The sequence below is a fragment of the Marmota flaviventris genome, chromosome 1 (assembly GCF_047511675.1).
Source record: "Marmota flaviventris isolate mMarFla1 chromosome 1, mMarFla1.hap1, whole genome shotgun sequence".
In the NCBI taxonomy this organism is placed as follows: Eukaryota; Metazoa; Chordata; class Mammalia; order Rodentia; family Sciuridae; genus Marmota; species Marmota flaviventris.
In genome coordinates, this window is record NC_092498.1 from 35,973,526 (window position 1) to 35,996,515 (window position 22,990).

Genomic DNA, 22,990 nt, shown 5'->3' on the forward strand with positions numbered 1-22,990 from the left:
CTGGTAAAAACCACAGTTGTGAAAATCTAACAAGTGGATAGCACCAGATGTCTCATTTATTTTTAATTTATTAACCTAAGAGAATCATGGGAAATGTAATAACATTGCATAATTATTGGCTGATCTAGTGACAGGCAATGATATATTAAGGTTCCTCTATCTTTAATTAAGACAATATGAGTTGGACCTATATTAAAAGTAGGACCTATATTAAAAGTAGGACCAATCAAGAACTTACTGAATACGTACCCTATCACTGAGCAGAATGCACTGGACATATAAAGGAACGACTACACACAATACCCTCAGGTTTATTTCTGTCAGACAAGTAAATTGTTTGTTTTTTCATCCTATTTTAGCAATAGATAATTTGATTACAAAGACACACATACAAAAAGCCAAATCCAACTCTTCTAAGTAAATATTTACCTGTTAGGCCAATCAGGTCTACCAAAGAGTCAAGTAACCCCATTCTATGAAAAACTAGAATCTAGAAAAGAATTAATCATTTCACAAGTTTAGGGCTCTCTCTACTGATAGAATTCAATAATTATTGAATTGTATACATGAATAAATCTTTTTTTGTGGGTCAAAGAGCATGGTTACAGGGAAGTTCTGTCATCACCTGTCCCGTAACCTCCATATTTCCATTCACATATTCACTACTTTGTTCATTCACTGAACAAATATTTACTAAGTGCCTACTATATTGCAGACATCCTTCTAGGTGTGAGGGAATTAGAGACGGATGAAAGAAACAAAACCCTTGCTCTTACAGTTTCTTTTTATCAGAAGACAGCAGATAATTAACCAAGTAAATAAAGACGAATGTTTTCAGATAATGAAAGTACTATGAAACCATAAAACAAGATAATAGAACAAAGGAGAATGGAGTAGAGGTAAGATAGTGTGGTAAAAAAATGCAATAGTCAAAAATAAACTTGTACCAGGTGTGGCAGACATGCCTGTACTCCCAGCAATTCAAGAGACTAAGATGAGAGAATCACAAGTTCAAGGCTGAACTTGGAAATTTAGCAAGACCCTGTCTTAAAACAATAAAAATAAAAAGGACTGGGGATGTAGCTCTGTGATAGAGTGCCCCTGGGTTCAATCCCACTTTTAAAAAATATGTATTGTGTGGGCTGGGGTTGTGGCTCAGCGGTAGAATGCTTGCCTCGCACGTGTGAGGAACTGGGTTCAATCCTCAGCACCACATAAAAATAAATAAGCAAAATAAAGGTATTGTGACCATCTACAGCTAGAAAAATATTTTAAAAAATATATTTATTGTGTATATATGTATGTACATATATATACATATATATGTGTGTGTGTGTGTGTGTGTATTTAAACTTGGTTTCTTTTATCTGTCTCAAGTTCCCTAACATCTAGGATGTCAGCATGCAAAATAGTAGGCACTTAATAAATATTTGTTCAATATATTTTATTTTAATATGTATACACACATATATGTATATATATGTATATATACAAAATGCATATATATTAAATGTTTATATATAGATTTTCAAAAAATGTATCTTTCTCCTTTTCCTTCAAATTCCCTCTATCTCAGAAGTGGAATATTTTTCTGCCTCTGTTTCTCCTCATTCAGAGCTCTGGTCTTCTCTTTGGATATCCTTAGGGCATGGTAGATGTCTGTTCTGGTATTGCCCATCTCACTAGGAAGTGAAAAGCAGTCCTAAAGAATGGATGTTGAAGAATTTTTTATAAGATGAAGGAAAGATTATTATGGAGCTGTCTTTATGGCTTGCCAGTTTAAGTCATAAATACTCATAAAACTTCATAATCTTTCTTTTGTTGGGGATTCTCTGACCCTGAACAGGTAACTTATTTTACTTTCTCTCACTTCTTATATTCAAAATGACAAGTCATATTCTGCAACTGGATAAAGAAAGGTGCTAACCATAAAAAGCCAACAGTCATAATGTTCTTCATGTGTTTATGAAAACCAGCGTGGATTGCAGACTCCTTAGAGATATGTCACAGAAGCTTGCCTACAAAGGAGTCCACCCTTCCACAAGCTAACTGGGAAAGGACTCCCTAAGCCTTTGAAATGTGTGACATTGCAGCAGTTGCTACAGTTTCACATGATGCAGCTACAGATCCAGCCAGATCCCACTGAGACTTCAGTAAACCTAGCAAAAAAATCAAAAGGTCACTAACTCCAATCCTTAAATTCTGATGGGACTGCATTTGCAGAAAAATAATTGCTTTTTATAAAAAAAAATTTAGATTGACGAGGGAATTTTTTTTTTAATTTACATTGTTGGGACTGGGGAGACATCACATATATGTCACATCTTGAAGTGTCAATTTTTAATTTTAAGATGCAGATTAAAATTTTGAGTGGCATTTCCTTTTCAAAGGCTCAAATTTATGTTTCCTCTCTCTGAAACCTGCCTTGACTTGATTGCTCCTATTATCTGGTAATTCAGAGAGTTTGGAGAAACAGTAGCTCTGGGTTACCTTGGCTTCCTAGGTCACTCAGACCTCCGAGGTCTTACTTACCATCTTTGTGGTTTGGCTTCCTACCTCACAGGATGGTGAGCCTTGAATAAAATAATGTATGGTATTTAGATAGCATAAGAAGGTCCTTGTTCTTTCTAGGAGCTCTAAACTTTGAAAGAAAAAGGGTGAAAATATATACTAGTAAAATTATTTCTGAACAATTGTTTCTGGTGGTAAAAAATTAAATGCATTTTATAAATTTTTATACTGAAATTCAGGGAGTAGAAAGACAGTAATAGCACCTAATTTATCCATGTCTCTTTTGGGGTAGGTGGTTACCAGGGATTGAACTCAGATGCACTCGACCACTGAGCCACATCCCTAGCCCTATTTTGTATTTTATTTAGAGACAGGATCTCACTGAGTTGCTTAGCTAATCATGTCTTTTATTCAACTGAGTTTTATATGGATGCTGTTACAAGAATGTAAAGGAATAAGTATATATATATGGTGTCCCTACTTTTATATACTAGACAGATAGTGGATGGATAGGAGGACAGGAGAGAGGAAGGAGAGGGAAAGGAAAGAGCAGTTTAAACCAAATGATTGTAATTTAAATAATGTGCTATTATAGCATGATGAGTAGCTTTGATATATAACGACTCAAGTGAAATATTTCATATGATTTTCTAGCTTTTGGTGACATTTCCAATCTCTTTTTAAAATATTCAGCATCAGCACATGGCATTGGACAATAATGTCTTCTTCCTAAGTCAGTAGTTGTTTCAACTTTTCCTTTGGGGTTGGGACACCACAACAAAGCCTGGTGTAGAGAACCATATTAACTTTGGGGGGAAAATGATTTCAAGATTGTTTTTCCTTTTAGGTTCACAACAATGTAAGGAGTGTTATAGAAGCTCAGCAAATCTGTTATGGCCACTGGTCATTGCACGGGTCCTTATTCACAGTAAACAGCTTGAAGGATAAGCTGTTACTAACGACGATTCAAGTCTGGCTAAGTTCAAAGTCTCAAGATTTCATTCCAATTCTGATTTGGGGAATTGGCTATTAAAAAGGAAAAATTTAATAATGAGATTGAAAGAGGAACACACTCTACTCTATCCCCCAATGCAGGAAGTAGAAAGAAAGAAAATGAAGGGGGAAAGATAAGGAAGAAGAGAGGAGGGGAAGAAGCATCTTTTTCCCTCACTGGCTTCAAGGAATAAAAACAACTTTGCCCAGAAGGAAAATGCAAGTTTGAACCTGCAAGTGGGAAATGCTCTTGGTCTCAGGCCAGTCCCACTGAATAACACCAACGTTCCCTGATGTGAGCCACCTGGACGCCTCTGAATACTGCACACTCAGCTTTTTGGGGATTGCTTTATAATCCATATAATTGTATTCAGTTTATACATTAAAATTTGTACATTAAAACTTAATGTATAAAAACATGGGGATGCCTTCACACAGTGCATGGGATTTAGAGAGCCTAAGAAACATTTATGGACATTTATAATCAAGATCGTCTTGTAGCCAGTCTCCCCTACCACTATCAGTTTGGGGCAGGTATAGGCTCAAAACACCAAACTACTATAAATCCAACTCCTTTCTGGGTTTTGACTTTTATTTTTATGTAGAATTGTTGTGTTTTGTGTGGGTTTTGAAAGTTACAATAAAGGATAAGTATCAGAAGTTAATTCAAAGATGGTTTTAGCATAAGCACATCCACATCGTCTTTACTATGCTGTTAACTACATTGATTAACATTTCTATTTAATTTCTGAAGTATATGCAAATAGAATGCAGTGATCATATTATTACCAAGGTTGGCTTTATTTTCTGTTTTTTTATGCTGTTATTCATTTGTAGTCAAAAGAGGAGGAAATAACTCCAAGTTCAAACAAGAAAGAGTCCTAATTTAATGTATGTGTCTGTATACATGTTTCTCCCCAACTAACATTAACACCATCTATGGTGGTTTATGAGTTTAGAGACTAAAAAAAAATTAATAGTTCTTAACCTCTCTGCAGGTATTTGAGGCATTTGCAACTCTGTACATATCAAATCTACCCCTGGCTTTTTATAAGTGAAATTCTTTTCTTCCCCTTATGTCAGTTTTTTCAATGAATAAATCATTTCTCTTTGTCCTCTAAGGGTGGCAATTTTCTGTACTATAATAGATCCATTCTAACCACAAATCTAGTCAAATGGATTCTGGAAACACATTCAAAGCAATCAGGTCACAGGTAGGAGCCAAACAGGAGGCTGGCAGCTGGGCTCTTGAAGTTTCCACTACAGATTCCTGACATTCTTTGAAACAGCCTTTTTGGTGAAGGGACACCAGAATGAGCAAAAATACTTGATTTCATCAATAAAGAGCTTGGGCTGAACATAAACACAGATATTTCAGCACAAGTGAGATAACCAAAAGAAACCTACCTAGGAAATTACATGAATCTTGAACAGTGAGTAAAGAATCTTACAGGGTCTGGGTTCCATCCTAAATTTCGGAATCAGAGAGCTTTGGCAGGAGAAGCCACTTTTTAGGCTTTCCCCATGTTAGGCTCTATGAACTGGGCTGACCCATCCACCACCACACTCCTGCTGGCTTCAAGGCTACTGACCTCCCAAGTAATCCCCAAGGTCTCCAACAATTCCCCGACTCCCCACAGGAGCCTGAGTGCTGGCCTTGTCTGTCGACGTCAACACTGTGTTCCTCATTCCATCTTTATGCCCTCCCTGAGGTCTGCCATCTCTTCCCATCCTGTGAGTCCAGCTCTCCTCCCAGATGTCACGCGTCCCACCTCCTCTGTCCATGGCTTTGCCACTGACATGGATGAGCATTTCCTCTTCGTTTCCTGGTCCTACCAACCTCCAGCCTCCCCCAGCTCTTTGGCTGGCACTCAGTCTGCCTCCTCGGACAAGTTCTAATCCATCAGGTGCTCCGATGATGCTTGAAATAAGATGATCAAGGCTCTAGGATTCTCTTTTATAGAATAGGATAAAAGAAACGGTAGGACTGAACTCAGTCTGTAGAAGCTCCGGTGTCTGTTTCCCACAGTATCAGGAGAATGAGAGAGTGTGTGAAGCTGCCTTGGAGCCCACCCGTGTTTTCTGTTCTCTTCTAGAAGCACCAACATACTTCCGAGCAACAAATAACTTTATATTTTCCATCTTTTCTAGAAATGGGTTCAATTATGTGTGGCAGCAATTTCCAGCTCTTTACCAAACTGGTGATTCCTTTTCATCCTGGGCACATAGATCACCTTTCCCAAGATCCCTTGCAATTAACTATGGCCATGCAGCCATGCAATAAAATTGAATGGATGTGTGCCTCCTCCTGATCAAGACTTTTAAGAAGCAGTTGTGCCCCTTCCACACATGCTTTTTCTATCTGAGGATGTAAACAGTAAAGAGGCTCAGCTAAGGGAGCAGCGAGAAATGAAAGACAAGTTTCAATGAAATTCTGTGTGTAAGAAAACTGCCCATCAACCAGGAACCCACAGTGGACTGTTATATGAGTCATTATATATATGTGGCACTGGAGTCAGGACAACACTAGCTAATGAAACCAGCAGATTGTGTTTAATAATATTAAATCACTTGAATGTTAGAATCCTAAACCTTCCTCTTAGAAAGTTCCAAGAACTAGTAGAAAGGGAAAGAAAGCAGGAAGAGATAATTATGTGAATAACTGTGAAGATTTACTACATACATAACCATAGGTTAAGTATATTATGTATACTATCTTATTTTTATTGTGCCTCATGACAACTTTAGAAGATAGTACTATTATTATCTTTTGTTAATCAATGTGGAAACTGAGGCAGAGATGCAGTATTCAGAAAGTGGAGGAATCATGATTCAAATCTGTTGACTCCATAGCCCATGTTGTTGAGTAACAACCACTGAGTACTCAACATTTGATACAATTTTATCTTCACAGCATCTTGTAAATGAGGCCTCCCTACTCCTGTTTTAAAAGTAAGAAAGATGATGTTGAACAAAAATAAATGATTTATCCAAGGTTATACAGCTCGAAAGAATCCAACCAAGGTCTGAGCAGCTCTAAGACTCTTTCACCATGAAGATCAGAATGTAGATACAAGACAGAGGTCATATCGACTAAACTGCCTTACATTTATGGGTCCAGCTGATCTGGAGTTTGGTCTGCCAGCCCTGGAACAGTTTCACCACTGAAATCATGACTATGTGTCTGCTTTGGAGACATTAAGGTTTCTGTTAAACAGCGTAGACCAGATTCCCCAGCTCGTCAAGGAGAGGACTTTTACACACTGATAATAAACTGGCCAGGCCTAAAATAATCAACCCATCCTCTGCCCCAGACTCATGATGTGGCAAGTACCATCAATGCCCCAGGGTTGGATCAGTAACCTCAAGCTCGAAGGAAGAACTGAAACTGGTTGTATAGAAGGTAATCCTTTCAATGAATGAAGAATTCAGGAATAAGAAGAGTTATAAGAGAAACCAGTCCACAAATCTAACCGAGAAACTCTTTAAAGTCAAGGAGGGGTATCAGGAAACTTATTTATGAAAGGACCTCCTGATCCTTACTTAATACTAGGGGAATGAATGTCTGGGCTGAGAGAACACTGAAACTGACTTGAATAGATGAAGAAAAGGAAACTGAAGAACTGGAGAACAGCAACCTTGGTGGCCCACACTTGGCTTTTGCACCTGAATGTCCCACTGTCTTATGACGTCCCTCCTGGCCTCACAAGAGCTTCGTGGGCATATCAAGGAATCCCTTAAGACACAATGCCATCCCTTCTCCCTCCCAAAAATCTATGGGATGATTAACATATCCAGTGTCTATCTCTAAAGCAGTGGTGGATACTGGAGGCTCACAATGATACAAGATGGTGGCATTATATAACCTCCTCACCCAGACTACAGACCTGAAAAGCCAAGGCCATTTGGGGATCAAAGACCACATCCCCATACTCATTCATTCAATCAGCAGACATTCATGGTTGAGGAAAAGCACTAAGGCCCTCAAGGAGCTGGAGTCCTCTGCTATGCAGAGCCAGCTAGGCCTCAGGAGGGGCTGCAGGAAACATTGGAATGCTGTCATGGTACCCAAGGTTGCCACAGCAGCAACCTGGATGGTCCCAGAGTCTCAGGGAAGGCAGGAGGAAAAATATCCCAAAAGAATACACTCTTCCACATGAAGAATCAAATGAATGAGAAAGGGCATAGGAAGGGGATCCCCTCTATCCCCCCATTCCTTCTAGTCATGTCCATCCCTTCCACAGATGGTAACCAGTGTCAGTCATTTCTGAATCAATCACATGATCCTTCTCTGACTTTTAATTGCTCTTAAGGTTAAGATCAAAATTATTATTGAGGTCTCTAGGATCTTGTAGGAACCATGATTAGTGGAGAGAAAGCTTATTCATCTCTGTGAGGACGGGGTATGTGATGTGAGAGTTTTGACATTGGTTCTTTCCCTGTGACCTCCACTCATCACATTGTGTTGCCCTCCATTCTCTCTGGAATGGAAAGATTGATTATCTTCTGACTGTAAATTCCACAAAGACTAAGTTCATGTCTTTTCACTCACCCTTTTATGTCAGCACTTAGCCTACCTGCCTAACACAGATGGTGTTCAGTCAGTTGGCTGGGTGGGTGCAATGCCGGAACTAAAGAAACAATATTCCAGCAACAAAGTCAGGTGCATGCTGAAGCAGATCACTTCCGTGATTGAGCCCTGGCCCCTCTTGTCCCCATGGCTCAGAAGGCCCAGAGAGACAGAGTGTAGTTCAGACCAATGTTAAAGCTTAGCAGCGACAAAGGCTCCCATCAAAGCCTGCAAAGCAGAATAAAAGCAGGACCAAGTCTCTCTGATTCAAAAAGCCTTTGGAAAGTTGTGGGAAATACACCCACAAACAATTGTAAGGAGTGAATTTTCACTGATTATGTAGTCTTAACATGACTCGGAGCAATGCCGCCAACTGTTTTCTAGTTCCCTCCCTTTGGCCGTGATGGTATAACCAAGGGTCAGGAGATGAGGTAGGTGTCCTGAGGGAAATACTTCTGCCTGCTGCCAGCCAGCACCAGGCAATCCAACAGGTCTTGAAAGGTTTTATGAGTCAGCCTTGGTCAAGTAGCATCAGGTCACAGCCCTACGTGGAGAGAAAGCTTCTCATCTCTGAATATGTGATGTGGCAGTTTTGACTTTGCTTCTTTCCTTATGATGCTGGGCTTCATGACCTAGTTTCACTCAGGATAGATCTGAACATGGCATAACCTGGAGGGCATAAGAAAGGCCCCCAGCCAAATGAGTCATGGTTGGTGAAGACTGACTTAATGCAACTCAAGGTGCTTCAATGTGAATTAAAAAATAAATAAATAAAAGTGTTCCCTGAAAACAGAAGGGAAAAAATTACCACCAGATTTAAAGAAGTAGAAAGGTACATGAACTCCAAGCACATGTGAGCTGGGCTCATGTTGATAACAAGCCCGGGGCTCTAACACTCGTTTGTTTTCTATAAAAATTCATACAAAACATTATGTAAAGTGTTAACCTCTTTTAACTGTAGAATTTAAGGATTAAGTATGAGAGTGTTATTGTTTATAGGAAGCAGAGTTTTTGCTTTATTTTCCAGCGCTTGTGTACTATCAACAACATGCGGCCTGCTGTTTGCTTAGATACTTAGTCTGACAGATGAACAACTGTTATTTAAAAGACCTGCCATGGAAACCCTAGATGTTGTGTGATGAATTGTAAGATTTAACACAGATTCAGTGAGTTTTGCTCTTGATTTAGCTCACTCTCTCTACACAGGAGTAGGTGGTTTAATTCCATCACAGGATTTTCACATTTATTATCTTAGGCCCCTGCTGTCTCCTACTTACTAAGAAGTTCTGCTACTTGGAAGAGTCTGTTTTGAATGTTTCTACTTTTTTTAGAGTCAATCTCAATTATCAATTCTCAATTGCCCACTCGCAAAGTTTTTGCATGTTAATAAATAAAAGCCAGTTTATTACAGGGAATGGGATGGTTAAAAAACAAAACCAATATGTTAGAAGAAGGAAGGGAATTGTTTGAAATTATCTAGTAACATGTAGACATCAAACTGTCTACTGAGACATGGACACCCTAACAATACCCTCTTTCTAGATTGCCTTGTTGTTGCTGAGTAGAAATAAAGCAGAATACAAATGACCATGAATTCCAGTAACAAAGACTCAGGCCATCAGTGCACTGATTCTCACCCAGGCTACTCAGGAGGATCACCCAGAGAGTTTTAAAACCACAGCAGCCAGCCTGGTACAGTGGCCCACATGTGCCATCCAGTTACTCAGGAGGCCAAGGCAGGAGGATTATAAGTTTGAGTCCAGACTGGACAACACAGAAAGACCCTGTCTCAAAATAAAATTCAGAAAAGGACTGGGGATGTAGCTCAGTGCTGAGGTGCTTGCCTAGTATGCAGGAGACGCTGAGTTCAATCCCCAGTACTGCAAACAAGCAAACAAAGAACAGTACTCAATAGCTAGCCCCCCAGAGATTCAGATTTTAGTCTTCTAGTGCAGGATATAAATACTATTCAGAAAGCTCCCCCATGTGATTCCATTCATAGCTAAGACTGGAAAGTGCCCAACCAGGGAAGGAAGCTTACAGGTCAGGAAGGTGAGAGCTAGGGAACACAGAGCTGGCATGAAGTCTCCATTCAGCTCAGAAACCACAAAGAAGAAACCACCAGATTTTTCCACCAACCAATTTGATAATGTTAAGCCTCCATGAAACTATTGTGCTTATACCATTTCTACACTTCTGGATGATCTCTCTAAATACTAGATGCAATTTTAACTGCTAACCTTGCATTAAATCCATTTCATAATAGCCACATTTTGCATTATCCACAGCCTCTTCTCATCGCCCTGTGGAGTTGAGCAAGGATTCCAGCACAATCACATTCACTTACTTTAATTCCTTGTGATCCATAGCCAGGGGGACCAGGGGGGCCAGGCAAACCTTTTTGCCCAATATCACCCTGTGAGAAAATGGAGAGAAACTGAAAATAAAGTGTAAGAAGATTGAGGGAGAAAAAATTGTAAATATTACTACTCTCAGCTTAAATTCTTTCTTTAGCCTAATTAGGAGCTTCTTGCTATCCATAAGCTATTTTATATTTTATTTAAAGCAGTGTTGTTCTAAATATTTTTAGGCTACTCAGATGGTTTGCAAACAAAATCTTACATGTAATCCAAATATAAATAAAGAGGTAAAGGCAGAGCTGAGAGGAGTAGACAGAAGGAGAGGCCCTGCTTGGCTCCTCTGCCCCACACCAAATCTGACAACCACTGATGCAGGATTCTGTGGGACCTGTGACATGTTATTCTGCTTCAATATGGCGCTAAAGGTTTAGTGAATGTTGATGTGGGCCCGTATTCAACTTTCTATGAAAACATGAGATAGTAAGTAAGTGCAGCATTTCCCAGGGTATATTCATAAGATGACCCCATGTTTTCTGAGGAAAGACTCTTTAATGGTGGAGTCAGATTAGAAAACACTATGTGCCTCCCCATGGAAATCTCCAGTGCCCATTAATACAGCCATGCAGCCCTTAAGGATGGGGATATGATCTGACAAATGCATAGTGACTGTTTCTTGTACAAACATCACAATGTACTTATACAAATTAAGATGGCTGTGACATCACTAGGCATTACACCTACCCTCATATGTGCAGTATGATCTGGACCAAAAGGTTGTTATATGGCACATATATGAAAGGTTCAAAGAAGTCTCCTAATAGGGATTATCTTTGTTTATCTCAGAAACTCCTATATTAACATTGAATAGAACAAACTCTGAGAAATTGTGGGTTAATATACATTACCATATAAGTCAGTCTTTTTCATTTCAATATGAAAAAAAGTTTATTTTATTTGATTACTTCCTCATTGCAAAACTATTTAAGACCAGAAATGAAGATGACAATAAGGAGATAAGTGGATCCATATTCTCATCACCCAGTGAGATAATGATTTTTAACATCTGGGGGTGGGGGATGGTAGGGGATCTTTATATATAAAGGGATCTATTAGGGCTCAAAAATAGCTTGCTGCCACATGGAGTTAATAGACAAATAAGGGATAAATTGCAATCCTGGTAATTCTGGGATTCTCAGTAAAATCTTTGACTCAGAAAGTCTTTTTTTCTGATCATGGGGTTCACATTCACTCTGTACATTTGGGGTGTGCATATATCTATTTGAAATTTGAATCTATGATGACAGTTCATTGATACCTATTTTCCCTATGAACATGTCTGATACGTCTCACCTCATTTTTTTGAACAAATCAAAAACATTTCCTAAATAAATGAATAAACAAAACAGTTTTCCAAACTCTATGAAAACATATTGACATTTTGAATCAGATGATTATTATGAAAAGCCATCCTGTTCATTGTAGGATATTTAGCAGTGTTCTTGGGCCCTACCCACTAAATTCTAGTAGCACCCCGAGCTGTGACAGCCCAAATGTCCTTCTGGAGGTCAGGGGGAAGGACAAAATCTCCCTCACTGAGAAATACTGGATTAAAAGAATAAAAGGATGAATTATCTTAAAATTGGAGGAGAAAAAGAAGGAGACATAAAAATAAGGGCAAAGGGGACAAAGGAAGTTCTCACCTTCTATGGGGACAATAAATCTAGATCCTTGCACCCAGGCTCTGCCCAAGCGAATGTGGCATATGACACAGTAGATACATGAGCCCCTGAGTGACCTGCTGAAAGGCCACCTGAAGCACCTCTGGCCAAAGCAAAGACGTGCTTCTTGATGACAGCACAGCCTATACGAAACCTAGAAATATTCTGAGCTCTTGGCAACTACCTAAGGGAGGCCGCTTTCTAATTTCTTTTGAGGAAGCACATGGCTTTATAAATTTAAATGGTCCATTTTACTGAAAGTTCATATGATGTGAAAAAATAAGACTTTTCATAGGTAATCAAGGAAAGAACAAGTCAACACCAACACAAACACGTACTTTGAAGTTGCTGTTCACTTGTTTGGCATTGATGGCACAGGTACAGGGTGGGTATCCCTTATCTGAAATGCTTGGGACCAGAAGTGTTTCAGATTTTGGGGAATTTTTTCAGATCTTTTTACATATATATACTGAGACCTTTTGTGTATGGTATCCAAATATAAGTACAAAACTCATTTATGTTTCATACGCACTTTATACATATAGCTGGGCATAATTTTAGGCCGAGGTTTTGACTGCCTCACATCACATGAGGTCAGATGTTGAACTATCCTGTTGGTGTTCAAAAGTTTTGGAAGTTGGAGCACTTCAGATTCTTGACTTTTTAGATTTTTAGGGATGCTCAACCTGCATCTGACTCTCACGTAGAGCACAGACCTGAGAACTCACCTTTGGCCCTTGGGTTCCTATTCCCCGAGGCCCGACAGGACCTGGAGGGCCTCTAACTCCAGGCTCTCCCTGAAAAGACAAAATGAATGGTAAGTTATTGGTTTAAAAATGTTTAGGGTATATCTCATGTTAAATATGCATTTTCAAAAATATATTTAAACATTTTTATAAACACCTGAATTTCACTAAGATATTGAGCCCGTTTCTCCTACATCGCTTTCCTATTTTGACTCTATGTGTTATCTCCTTTTGTTTAATTTCTCTTTTGTTCCACATTTTTTATTGGTGCATTATGATTGTACATACTGATAGAATTTGTTGTTACACAGTCATACATGCACAAAATATAATAATATAACCTGGCCAATATCACTCCCCAACACATATCCCGCCACTTTCCCTTTGGTCCCTTTCCTTTACTGATCTCCCTTTGATTTTCATGAGATCCACCCCCATCTTTCTTTTCCTTTTCCAATCTAGCTTTCTCATATGAGAAGAAACATACGACCCTTCACCTTCTGAGTTTGACTTCTTTTTCTTAACAGAATGATCTCTACTTCCATCTGTTTTTCCTGCAAATGACATAATTTCACTTTTTTATGGCTGAATAAAACTCCATGCATATGTGTATGTGTGTGTGTGTGTGTATGTATATGTATATATATATATATATATATATATATATATATATATATATATATATATATATATATAACATTTTCTTCATCCATTGTCCATTGATGGATACCTAGGCTGATTCCATAGTTTGTCTATTGTGGAATCGTGCTGCTGTAACATGGGTATGCATGTATCATTATAGAATGATGACTTCAATTCTTCAGGTCAAAGGCTGAGGAGTGGTATAGCTGGGTTATGGTGATTCCATGCCTAGTCTTTTCAGAAAACTCCATACTGACTTCCATAGTGGTTGTACTAATTTACAATTCCACCAACAACACAAAATTGTTTCTTTTCCTCTATATCTTCTCCAGCATTTAGTATTTGTATTCTTGATGACTGCCAGTCTGACTAAAGTGAGATGAAATCTCAGCATAGTCATATGGAAAAATAAAAGACCCAGAATAGTAAAAACAATGCTAAGCAGGAAGTGTGAATCAGGCGGTATAGCGATACCAGACTTCAAACTATACTATAGAGCAATAGTAACAAAAACAGCATGGTACTGGTACCAAAACAGGCAGGTGGACCAATGGTACAGAATAGAGGACACAGAAACCAATCACAAAACTACAACTATCTTATTTTTGATAAAGGGGCTAAAAGCATGCAATGGAGGAAGGATAGCATCTTCAACAAATGGTGCTGGGAAAACTGGAAATCCATATGCAACAAAATGAAACTGAATCCCCTTCTCTCGCCATGCACAAAAGTTAACTCAAAATGGATCAAGGAGCTTGATATCAAATCAGAGACACGCCGTCTGATAGAAGAAAAAGTTGGCTACGATCTACATACTGTGGGGTTGGGCTCCAAATTCCTCAATAGGACACCCATAGCACAAGAGTTAATAACTAGAATCAACAAATGGGACTTACTCAAACTAAAAAGTTTTTTCTCAGCAAAAGAAACAATAAGAGAGGTAAATAGGGAGCCTACATCCTGGGAACAAATATTTACTCCTCACACTTCAGATAGAGCCCTAACATCCAGAGTATACAAAGAACTCAAAAAATTAGACAATAAGATAACAAATAACCCAATCAACAAATGGGCCAAGGACCTGAACAGACACTTCTCAGAGGAGGACATACAATCAATCAACAAGTACATGAAAAAGTGCTCACCATCTCTAGCAGTCAGAGAAATGCAAATCAAAACCACCCTAAGATACCATCTCACTCCAGTTAGATTGGCAGCCATTATGAAGTCAAACAAGAACAAGTGCTGGCGAGGATGTGGGGAAAAGGGTACACTTGTACATTGCTGGTGGGACTGCAGATTGGTGCAGCCAATTTGGAAAGCAGTATGGAGATTTCTTGGAAAGCTGGGAATGGAACCACCATTTGACCCAGCTATTCCCCTTCTCGGTCTATTCCCTAAAGAACTAAAAAGAGCATGCTACAGGGACACTGCTACATCGATGTTCATAGCAGCACAATTCACAATAGCTAGACTGTGGAACCAACCTAGATGCCCTTCAATAGACGAATGGATAAAAAAAAATGTGGCATTTAAACACAATGGAGTATTACTCTGCATTAAAAAATGACAAAATCATAGAATTTGCAGGGAAATGGATGGCATTAGAGCAGATTATGCTAAGTGAAGCTAGCCAATCCCTAAAAAACAAATGCCAAATGTCTTCTTTGATATAAGGAGAGTAACTAAGAACAGAGTAGGGACGAAGAGCATGAGAAGAAGATTAACATTAAACAGGGATGAGAGGTGGGAGGGAAAGGGAGAGAGAAGGGAAATTGCATGGAAATGGAAGGAGACCCTCAGGGTTATACAAAATTACATACAAGAGGAAGTGAGGGGAAAGGGAAATATAATACAAGAGGGAGAAATGAATGACAGTAGAGGGGGTAGAGAGAGAAGAGGGGAGGGGAGGGGAGGGGAGGGGGGATAGTAGAGGATAGGAAAGGCAGCAGAATACAACAGACACTAGTATGGCAATATGTAAATCAATGGATGTGTAACTGATGTGATTCTGCAATCTGTATACGGGGTAAAAATGGGAGTTCATAACCCACTTGAATCAAAGTGTGAAATATGATATATCAAGAACTATGTAATGTTTTGAACAACCAACAATAAAAATTAAAAAAAATAAATAAAATAAAATACTTGGGAATCAACTTACTGAAAGAGGTGAAAGAACTCTTTAACAAAAACTAGAGAATGTAAAGGAAGAAATTAAAGAAGACCTTAGAAGATGGAAAGATCTCCCTTGTTCTTGGATAGGCAGAACTAATATTGTCAAAATGACCATACTACCAAAAGCACTATACAGGTTTAATGCAATTCCAATCAAAATCCCAATGAAATTCCTCATAGAATTAGAAAAAGCAGTCATGAAATTTATTTGGAAAAATAAGAGACCCAGAAGAGCTAAAGCAATCCTTAGCAGGAAGAGTCAAGCAGGTGGCATTACTATACCAGACCTCAAACTATACTACAGAGCAATAGTAACAAAAACACCATGGTATAGGCACCAAAATAGACTGATAGAGCAATGGTACAGAATAGAGGACACAGAGACTAACCCACATAATTATAGTTATCTTATATTACACAAAGGCACCAAAAACATACATTAGAGAAAAGATAGCCTCTTCAACAAATGGTGCTGGGAAAACTGGAAATCCATATGCAACAAAATGAAATTAAATCCCTATCTCTCACCATGCACAAAACTTAACTCAAAATGTATCAAAGACCTAGGAATTAAACCAGAGACACTATGTCTAATAGAGGAAAAAGTAGGCTCAAATCTTCATCATGTCGTATTAGGCCCCAACTTCCTTAATAAGACTCCTATAGCACAAGAATTAATATCAAGAATAAAAAATGGGATGGATTCAAACTAAAAAGCTTCTTCTTAGCAAAATAAACAATTAATGAGGTGAATAGAGAGCCTACATCTTGGGAGCCAATTGTTACCACATGTACATCAGATAGAACACTAATCTCTAGGGTATATAAAGAACTCAAAAATCTTAACACCAAAAAAACAAATAACCCAATCAATAAATGAGCCAAGAAACTGAACAGACACTTCTCAGAAGAAGATTTACAATCAATCAACAAATATATGAAAAAATGTTCAACATCTCTAGCAATTAGAGAAATGCAAATCAAAATTAAGATTTCATCTCATTCCTGTCAGAATAACAGCTATTAAGAATACAAACAACAATAAGTGCTGGTGAGGATGTGGGGGAAAAGGCACACTCATACACTGCTGGTGGGACTGCAAGTTGGTACAGCCAATATGGAAAGCAGTATGGAGAATCCTTGAAAAACTTGGAATGGAACCACCATTTGACCCACCAATCCCACTCCTCGGTCTCTACCCCAAAGGACTTAAAAACAGCATACTGCAGGGACACAGCCACATCAATATTTATCGTAGCACAATTCACAATAGCTAAACTGTGGAACCAACCTAGATGCCCTTCAATAGATGAATGGATAAAGAAAATGTAGTCTATATACACAATGTAATATTATTCACCATTAAAAGAGAATAAAATCATGGCATTTTCAGGTAAATGGATGAAGTTGGAGAATATAATGCTAAGTGAAATTAGTCAATCCCCCAAACCAAATGCCCAGTTATTTCTCTGATTTAAGGGTGCTGATTCATAATATGCTCTGTGGGCGGGGATGGGCGAATTAAATGAACTCTAGATAGGACAAAGGGGAAAAGAGGAGGGAGGGGAATGGAGTGGGAATAAGGTAGGAAAGATGGTGGAATGTGTGGGTCACCATTATCCTAAGTACAAGTATGAAGACATGAAGGATGTGACATTACTTTGTGTACAACCAGACATATGAAAAATTGGGCTCTATATGTGTAATATGAATTGTAATGCATTCTGTTGTCATATATAATAAATTTAATTCTGTTTTAAAAAGTCTGCCTTTTCTTCAATGTATGTTTTTGACACCTTTGTCAAGGATGATATGCCTATAGATGTGTGGATTTGTCTCTGTGTCTTCTATTCTGTACCATGGGTCTATATGTCTGTTTTTATGCCAACACCATGCAGTTTTTGTTACTATCACTCTGTTCCCTTTTTTTTTTCATTTCTTATTGCCGTTTGTACAATATTTAAAGCAACTAATAAAGATTCACTTTAAGTCAATCAAGTTAATTAACTTCTTGGCAACATTAATTATGTACTTTTTTCAGAACTCCCTTTTCTAGATTTTGGGAAAGTAATTACTGCTATTGTGAATAGAGGACAAAAGAGCACACGAGAATACAAAGCAGCCATTAGGAGACATAACCACAGCCTGAACTAGTTCCTGTTACTGTTTTAAGCAACAGAAATTATGCTATTGGACTTAGGGATTGGCTCTATGGTATTTGTGCCCTAGGGAGATTATGACCACAGTGTACATTCTATGCCTTTTCTGTTTCTCCAAGGTGTGGCAGTTTCATTAGGGAAAACTACCAGTATTACCAGAAAAGTGATGAGATCCAATAAACATAGTTCAGGCCCTGTGCTTAGGGTCTCCCTGAAATGCTAACAAAGGAAAGAAGCAGAGACATAAAAGCCTCTTCATTAATCACCTTCTCTATGCCTAAAATTATGCTAGGCATGTCCATGTATGTTATTTCATATTAGTTAGTATCCACAACAACCCTGATTACAATGATGATTAGTCTACCCAACCCAGTGAATTTATCAGATATGAGGAGATAAAAATCTATATTTCATAGGAATAAGAATGATGTGGTGCAAGGCATGAGACTGTTCCTATCACCTTGTCTAACATGGAGTAGGCACTTGGAGCAGCTCACTTTGCTACCCTGCTTTATTCAGGAGAAAACCAAAGTTTACCCAGTTCTGCATAACTATTAAAAAACTGGGCTAGATGATATGGAGAAGCAGAAACCCTCACAAGAGCTAGCACAGCTCCTTGAGAGCAGTTTGACAATTTCTTTAAAAGTTCAATATATATTTACCACATGATACAGCAATCTCACTTCTAGGCATATATCCAAGGAAAATAAAAACACATGTCCATATAGAGTCCTTCAAATGAATGATCTTAGCAGCATTATTCAGAGTAGCTCAAAATTGGAAACAACTTAATGCCATTAGCTAGCAAATGGATAGAGAATGTGGTAAGGCACGAACTATAGATTTACTCTAGAATGTGAAATATGCCTCAATAAAGTTACAAAGAAAAAAATAGGAGAACCAGAGCCAGACTTTGCATCTCTATTTTCCAAGATCTATGCCTTTCCAAAATACTTCTAGATTAAATCAAAAGAATGAGGGTTACTTTAAAACCACACTTTATTATTGACTTAACTGTCTAAATCTCTTCTTTCATAATTACGTACTTCTCTTTTGCCAACGGGCAAATGATTCTGGTCTCCTATCTCCATCCCTTCCACTCAGTGCTTGGGTTCTTATGAGGCTCCAGGTACTAATTGTTTCTCTAACACTTCTCTCCTATGGACTCTCAAATTCCTCCCTGTTTAAATGGTCATTCCCACATGGAGCTGTATGTCTATGATCTCTTCTTTCTTGAGTAGCTCTGAAATGTTTTAAAGGCGGTATCTGTATGTTCACTGTGTGATGCCTCCAATGACACCTGGCTGATTCACAGACTTTGATATCTCCTAAAAGAGACAGATCTTTTCTCTTCCAAGCATTCTGACCCACCCTAACAAAACAGAACATGAGTGAATGCCGTTAAATAGATTTTACCTAGAATTATTAAATGTTTTATCCAAAATAATTCTTCAGTCCAACCCCATCCCAAACAGGATGGCTCTCTCTGCTTTGTTCCTGCTCTCCTCTGACCTTCCAGGATGTGGTTTAGAGCTTAGAAAGGGTATAGCTGGACACCTTGTGCCTCCTGAAGAATATACAGCTCCACCTATGTATAGCCTGGCCAAGAAAAACTAGACGGGGATCAGAGCCCGCCTCCAGATCTCCTGGTTTGCAAGAGTATACAGAAGACAGAGAAACACATTAAACAACACCACAACATACCATCAGCGAAATCCCCAAATACAAATAACACATCCACAAAGACAATGCAAGGGAAAAAAATGAGGGAGGAGCAAACCAGGATTACAAGAGACTTCAGAGACAGCTCAATCAAATGCAATGTGTGGACATCAAGTGGATCCTAGTTCAAACAAATAAATATAACAAATTTCTGAGATAAGCTGGAAAAATTGCATGCTCGATATTTGGTATAATAAGGAATTAATTTTTTAGGTTTGATAATGTTTCTGTAGTTATGTTTGAAATGGAGTCATTCTGTGTCAGAGACAGATACTAAAGCTTTAGATGGATGATGTCAGGGGATTGCCTCAGAATAATGTGTTAGAGAAGGAGTGAGGAATCCAGATAAAGCAAGATGGACTGCGTGTTGAAAATTGTTGAACTGTGATGACTAAATGAAAGTTCATCTCATTTATCTTTCTACTTTTGTATATACTTGATAATTTTTATAATAGAATTCTTCAAGTAACATTTTTTAAAAGCCATGAACAACATCCAACAAAAATTTCAGCAATAAGCATGACCAAGTACTACTATAATATTTACCCTTAATAAGGAGAAGAATACAAGATTTTAAAGATTTTTTTAAATGGCCATAGGAGAGGAACACTCAGGTAGATTAACATTATTGGTAAAACTTATATGTATGCCATGTACTCTTGGTATGTGCTAAATGTTACCTAATTTTTAAAAAACTAAGGATATAGAAAGAAGGCAGGGATTTTTCTTAGAAAGTAAAATTTAAGAATTTAACACTCTTATTATTCAATTTATGAAAAATTTGATGATTTTAGTTAAAACCTCCTATTTGATTAGTTTAACCATATTAAAACATAACACACAGAGAGATAAGAAACCGAGTGGGAAAAACAGTTGAAATGAATTATGAGTATACCTAGACCAAACCTGCCAGTGCCAGTGTTGTTACTCACTTTCTCTTCATATTCTCTTATTCTCACTCCACATTAGGGTTATCTGAAGGTTAACTGCAGTAAGGCAGCTGATCCTGAAGATGCTTTACTGCCCTTTCTGACCTGCAGCTGCAACCAATGAGCTCAGAGATGTGACTCTGTCATCTGTGGAATTTCAGGGTGCTCCTCACACAATTGCCTAGCCTTATCCATATAATTGTAGACAAATAGCTATGTTTCATCTATCAAAATAATCTTTTGTATATTTCAATCTATAAAAATTTAATATGGTATTCACCTATTCTTTTATGAAACTGACAGGCTTAACAGTCGTGCAGATGCTAGAGTTGTTCTACAATGTATATGTACCATACTCTCAATTGAGTATCAGGCACTTAATGGACTGCAAGTACACAGAGATAGTGGCTCTCCATATAGTGGGCACTTGGAAAATGTGTCAAGTCTCTTGTTTCATAGGCCATGAGTTCATGTTAGGTTGTGAAACCTGACGAATGTAAGCAAGAAGACTGCGTGCAAGTGTCTTTGCCGCTTGACAGCACCTTTGGGGCCTAATCAGAAGTGTGTTTACCTGTGATATTTTCAGATATGCACTTTGTTGTCAGTATTCAGAGTGACATTCTCAAGTAAAGGAAATTACAATAGGTTCTTGCATGGATTTAGCTTCCCGTGTAACGTCTGAGGGTTGTTGGAGCCTGCAGAGGGAGCCCTTGTACCAGGAGTTAATGGACAGAACTGAGCAAATTCTGGAGTTTCCATTTGTAACTACATCCATCAAGTCCATAGGACTACAGCCTAAGTTCCACTGCTATCTGTCTTCACTTCCTTAAGAAAAGAATAACTGTTTAGATGGCCTTGCACTTCCTCTGGGCTCACAAAATGACTCAAGATGGGAGATATTCCTCTCATTTTCACTTGAAATGGGCAGGTTTAAGATTATCTGCAGTACTTCTTTATGTGAATGAATCAGTGAAGGTCTTACCTAGATCATAACTTTGAAGAATGGTTAACTTTAAGTCCTTTAAAAACATACAAATTTTTATGATGTTATAATAAGATATATCAAAACCTTCACCTTTAAAAAAAAAAAGAAAAAGAAATCAGGCACACTATCACATGCACCTTCTCATTAGCAAATCCCTGCTTTGGTTAATATTGAAACTATAATTATAAATAATAATGAACAGGTATTAAGTTTATTACACAGCAAGTATTCATCATTTATTATCTCAGCTGATCCTATTAATATCAAATTATTCCATTTTATAGGTAAGGAAACTGAGGCTACATAGGGTACATAAACTGTCCAAACTCATGCCACCTGACACAAGTCAAGTCCAGGTACGATACCAAGCCCATTTACCATTTTAATATTGGCTAGAACTAGATGGAAGAGGCTAACTTCTCCATAGATTTTCTTCCAGCTGCCATTTAATGCAAAGACCACACCAATGTGATTGTGAAAGTCTTTTTCCTACATTAAGTCAATTGTATGCTCAAGAAGTAGACATCCTGGATTACAAAAATTCATCTGGGATTATATGAGGCCCATAACACCTGAACAAACACCAGCTGCCTCAGGCTTCCCTTTACATATTCCCTCCACTGCCATTCCTTAATTCTGTGGTTTACCCCAAGGTTTTCATTGGTCTAATTCCGGGCATCCTACCGACACAAATTCTTAATCTCTCTTTTCATCCATCCTACAATGTGCTTGATTTGGCAGAGTAAAGCATAGGTGAATACTTCTAACTATAACGCTTTCATATATTAGACTTCATTTAAAAAGTCTCATATACATTATTCTATTACTTTCTCAGAATAACCCTGTGAAGTAGACATTATTGTCCCCAATCACAGATGAGGATGCTGAGTCTCAGGGAGATTCAATGACTTGCTGAGGTCACACAGCAAATAAGTGGCAGAGGTTTCAGGGCAGAGCAATGATAAGAAAATAACCCATTATTATATCCTACATATTTTATAAAAATTTAAATATAATATTTGGGGAAATAATTAGCCCATTAAACTATTTCCCCCTACCCTAAAACACACACATATTAACAAAGCTTTAGTCATTATCTCTTCCTTTGTTTGTGCCAGTTAAATCCAGGACACTCTTTGAGAGGACTGTGAAAGCAAATTACAGTTGTTCACAAAGAGATTTCATGCTTTTTCACTTTGGGGACAATAAAAACAAAATGAAATTCACTGTAAAAAAAATCACTCTTAAGAATTTTTCAAAGAATGGTACTCTGAAGATTCCACTAACTGGTGAAGCCAAGGAGTGACTGAGTTTTAAAATAAGGTAGGAGACGTCAAAGTGATAATTAACATCTGCTTGATGTTCTTTCTTTTTGGCTTTTAAATAAAATTAAGTTATAACTACTAAGTCCTCAACTTCCACAAACATAAATACCACTCTGGAATGAATTATGTAATTCAGCATATGTCACAGTTTA

The 22,990-nt window shown here is 38.0% G+C and overlaps 1 protein-coding gene across 2 annotated transcripts in view; it reads right to left on the reverse strand.

Annotated features, from left to right (window-relative positions):
• Col28a1 (collagen type XXVIII alpha 1 chain) overlaps positions 1 to 22,990 on the reverse strand; it is a 165,245-nt gene that overhangs the window by 45,914 nt on the left and 96,341 nt on the right. For both annotated transcript variants that reach the window (XM_071612512.1, XM_071612515.1), the window contains exons 26-27: positions 12,881 to 12,949; positions 10,422 to 10,490 (exon numbers count right to left, since the gene is read on the reverse strand). In XM_071612512.1, the coding sequence (XP_071468613.1) occupies positions 10,422 to 10,490; positions 12,881 to 12,949 (138 nt within the window). The remainder of the gene's footprint in view (positions 1 to 10,421; positions 10,491 to 12,880; positions 12,950 to 22,990) is intronic.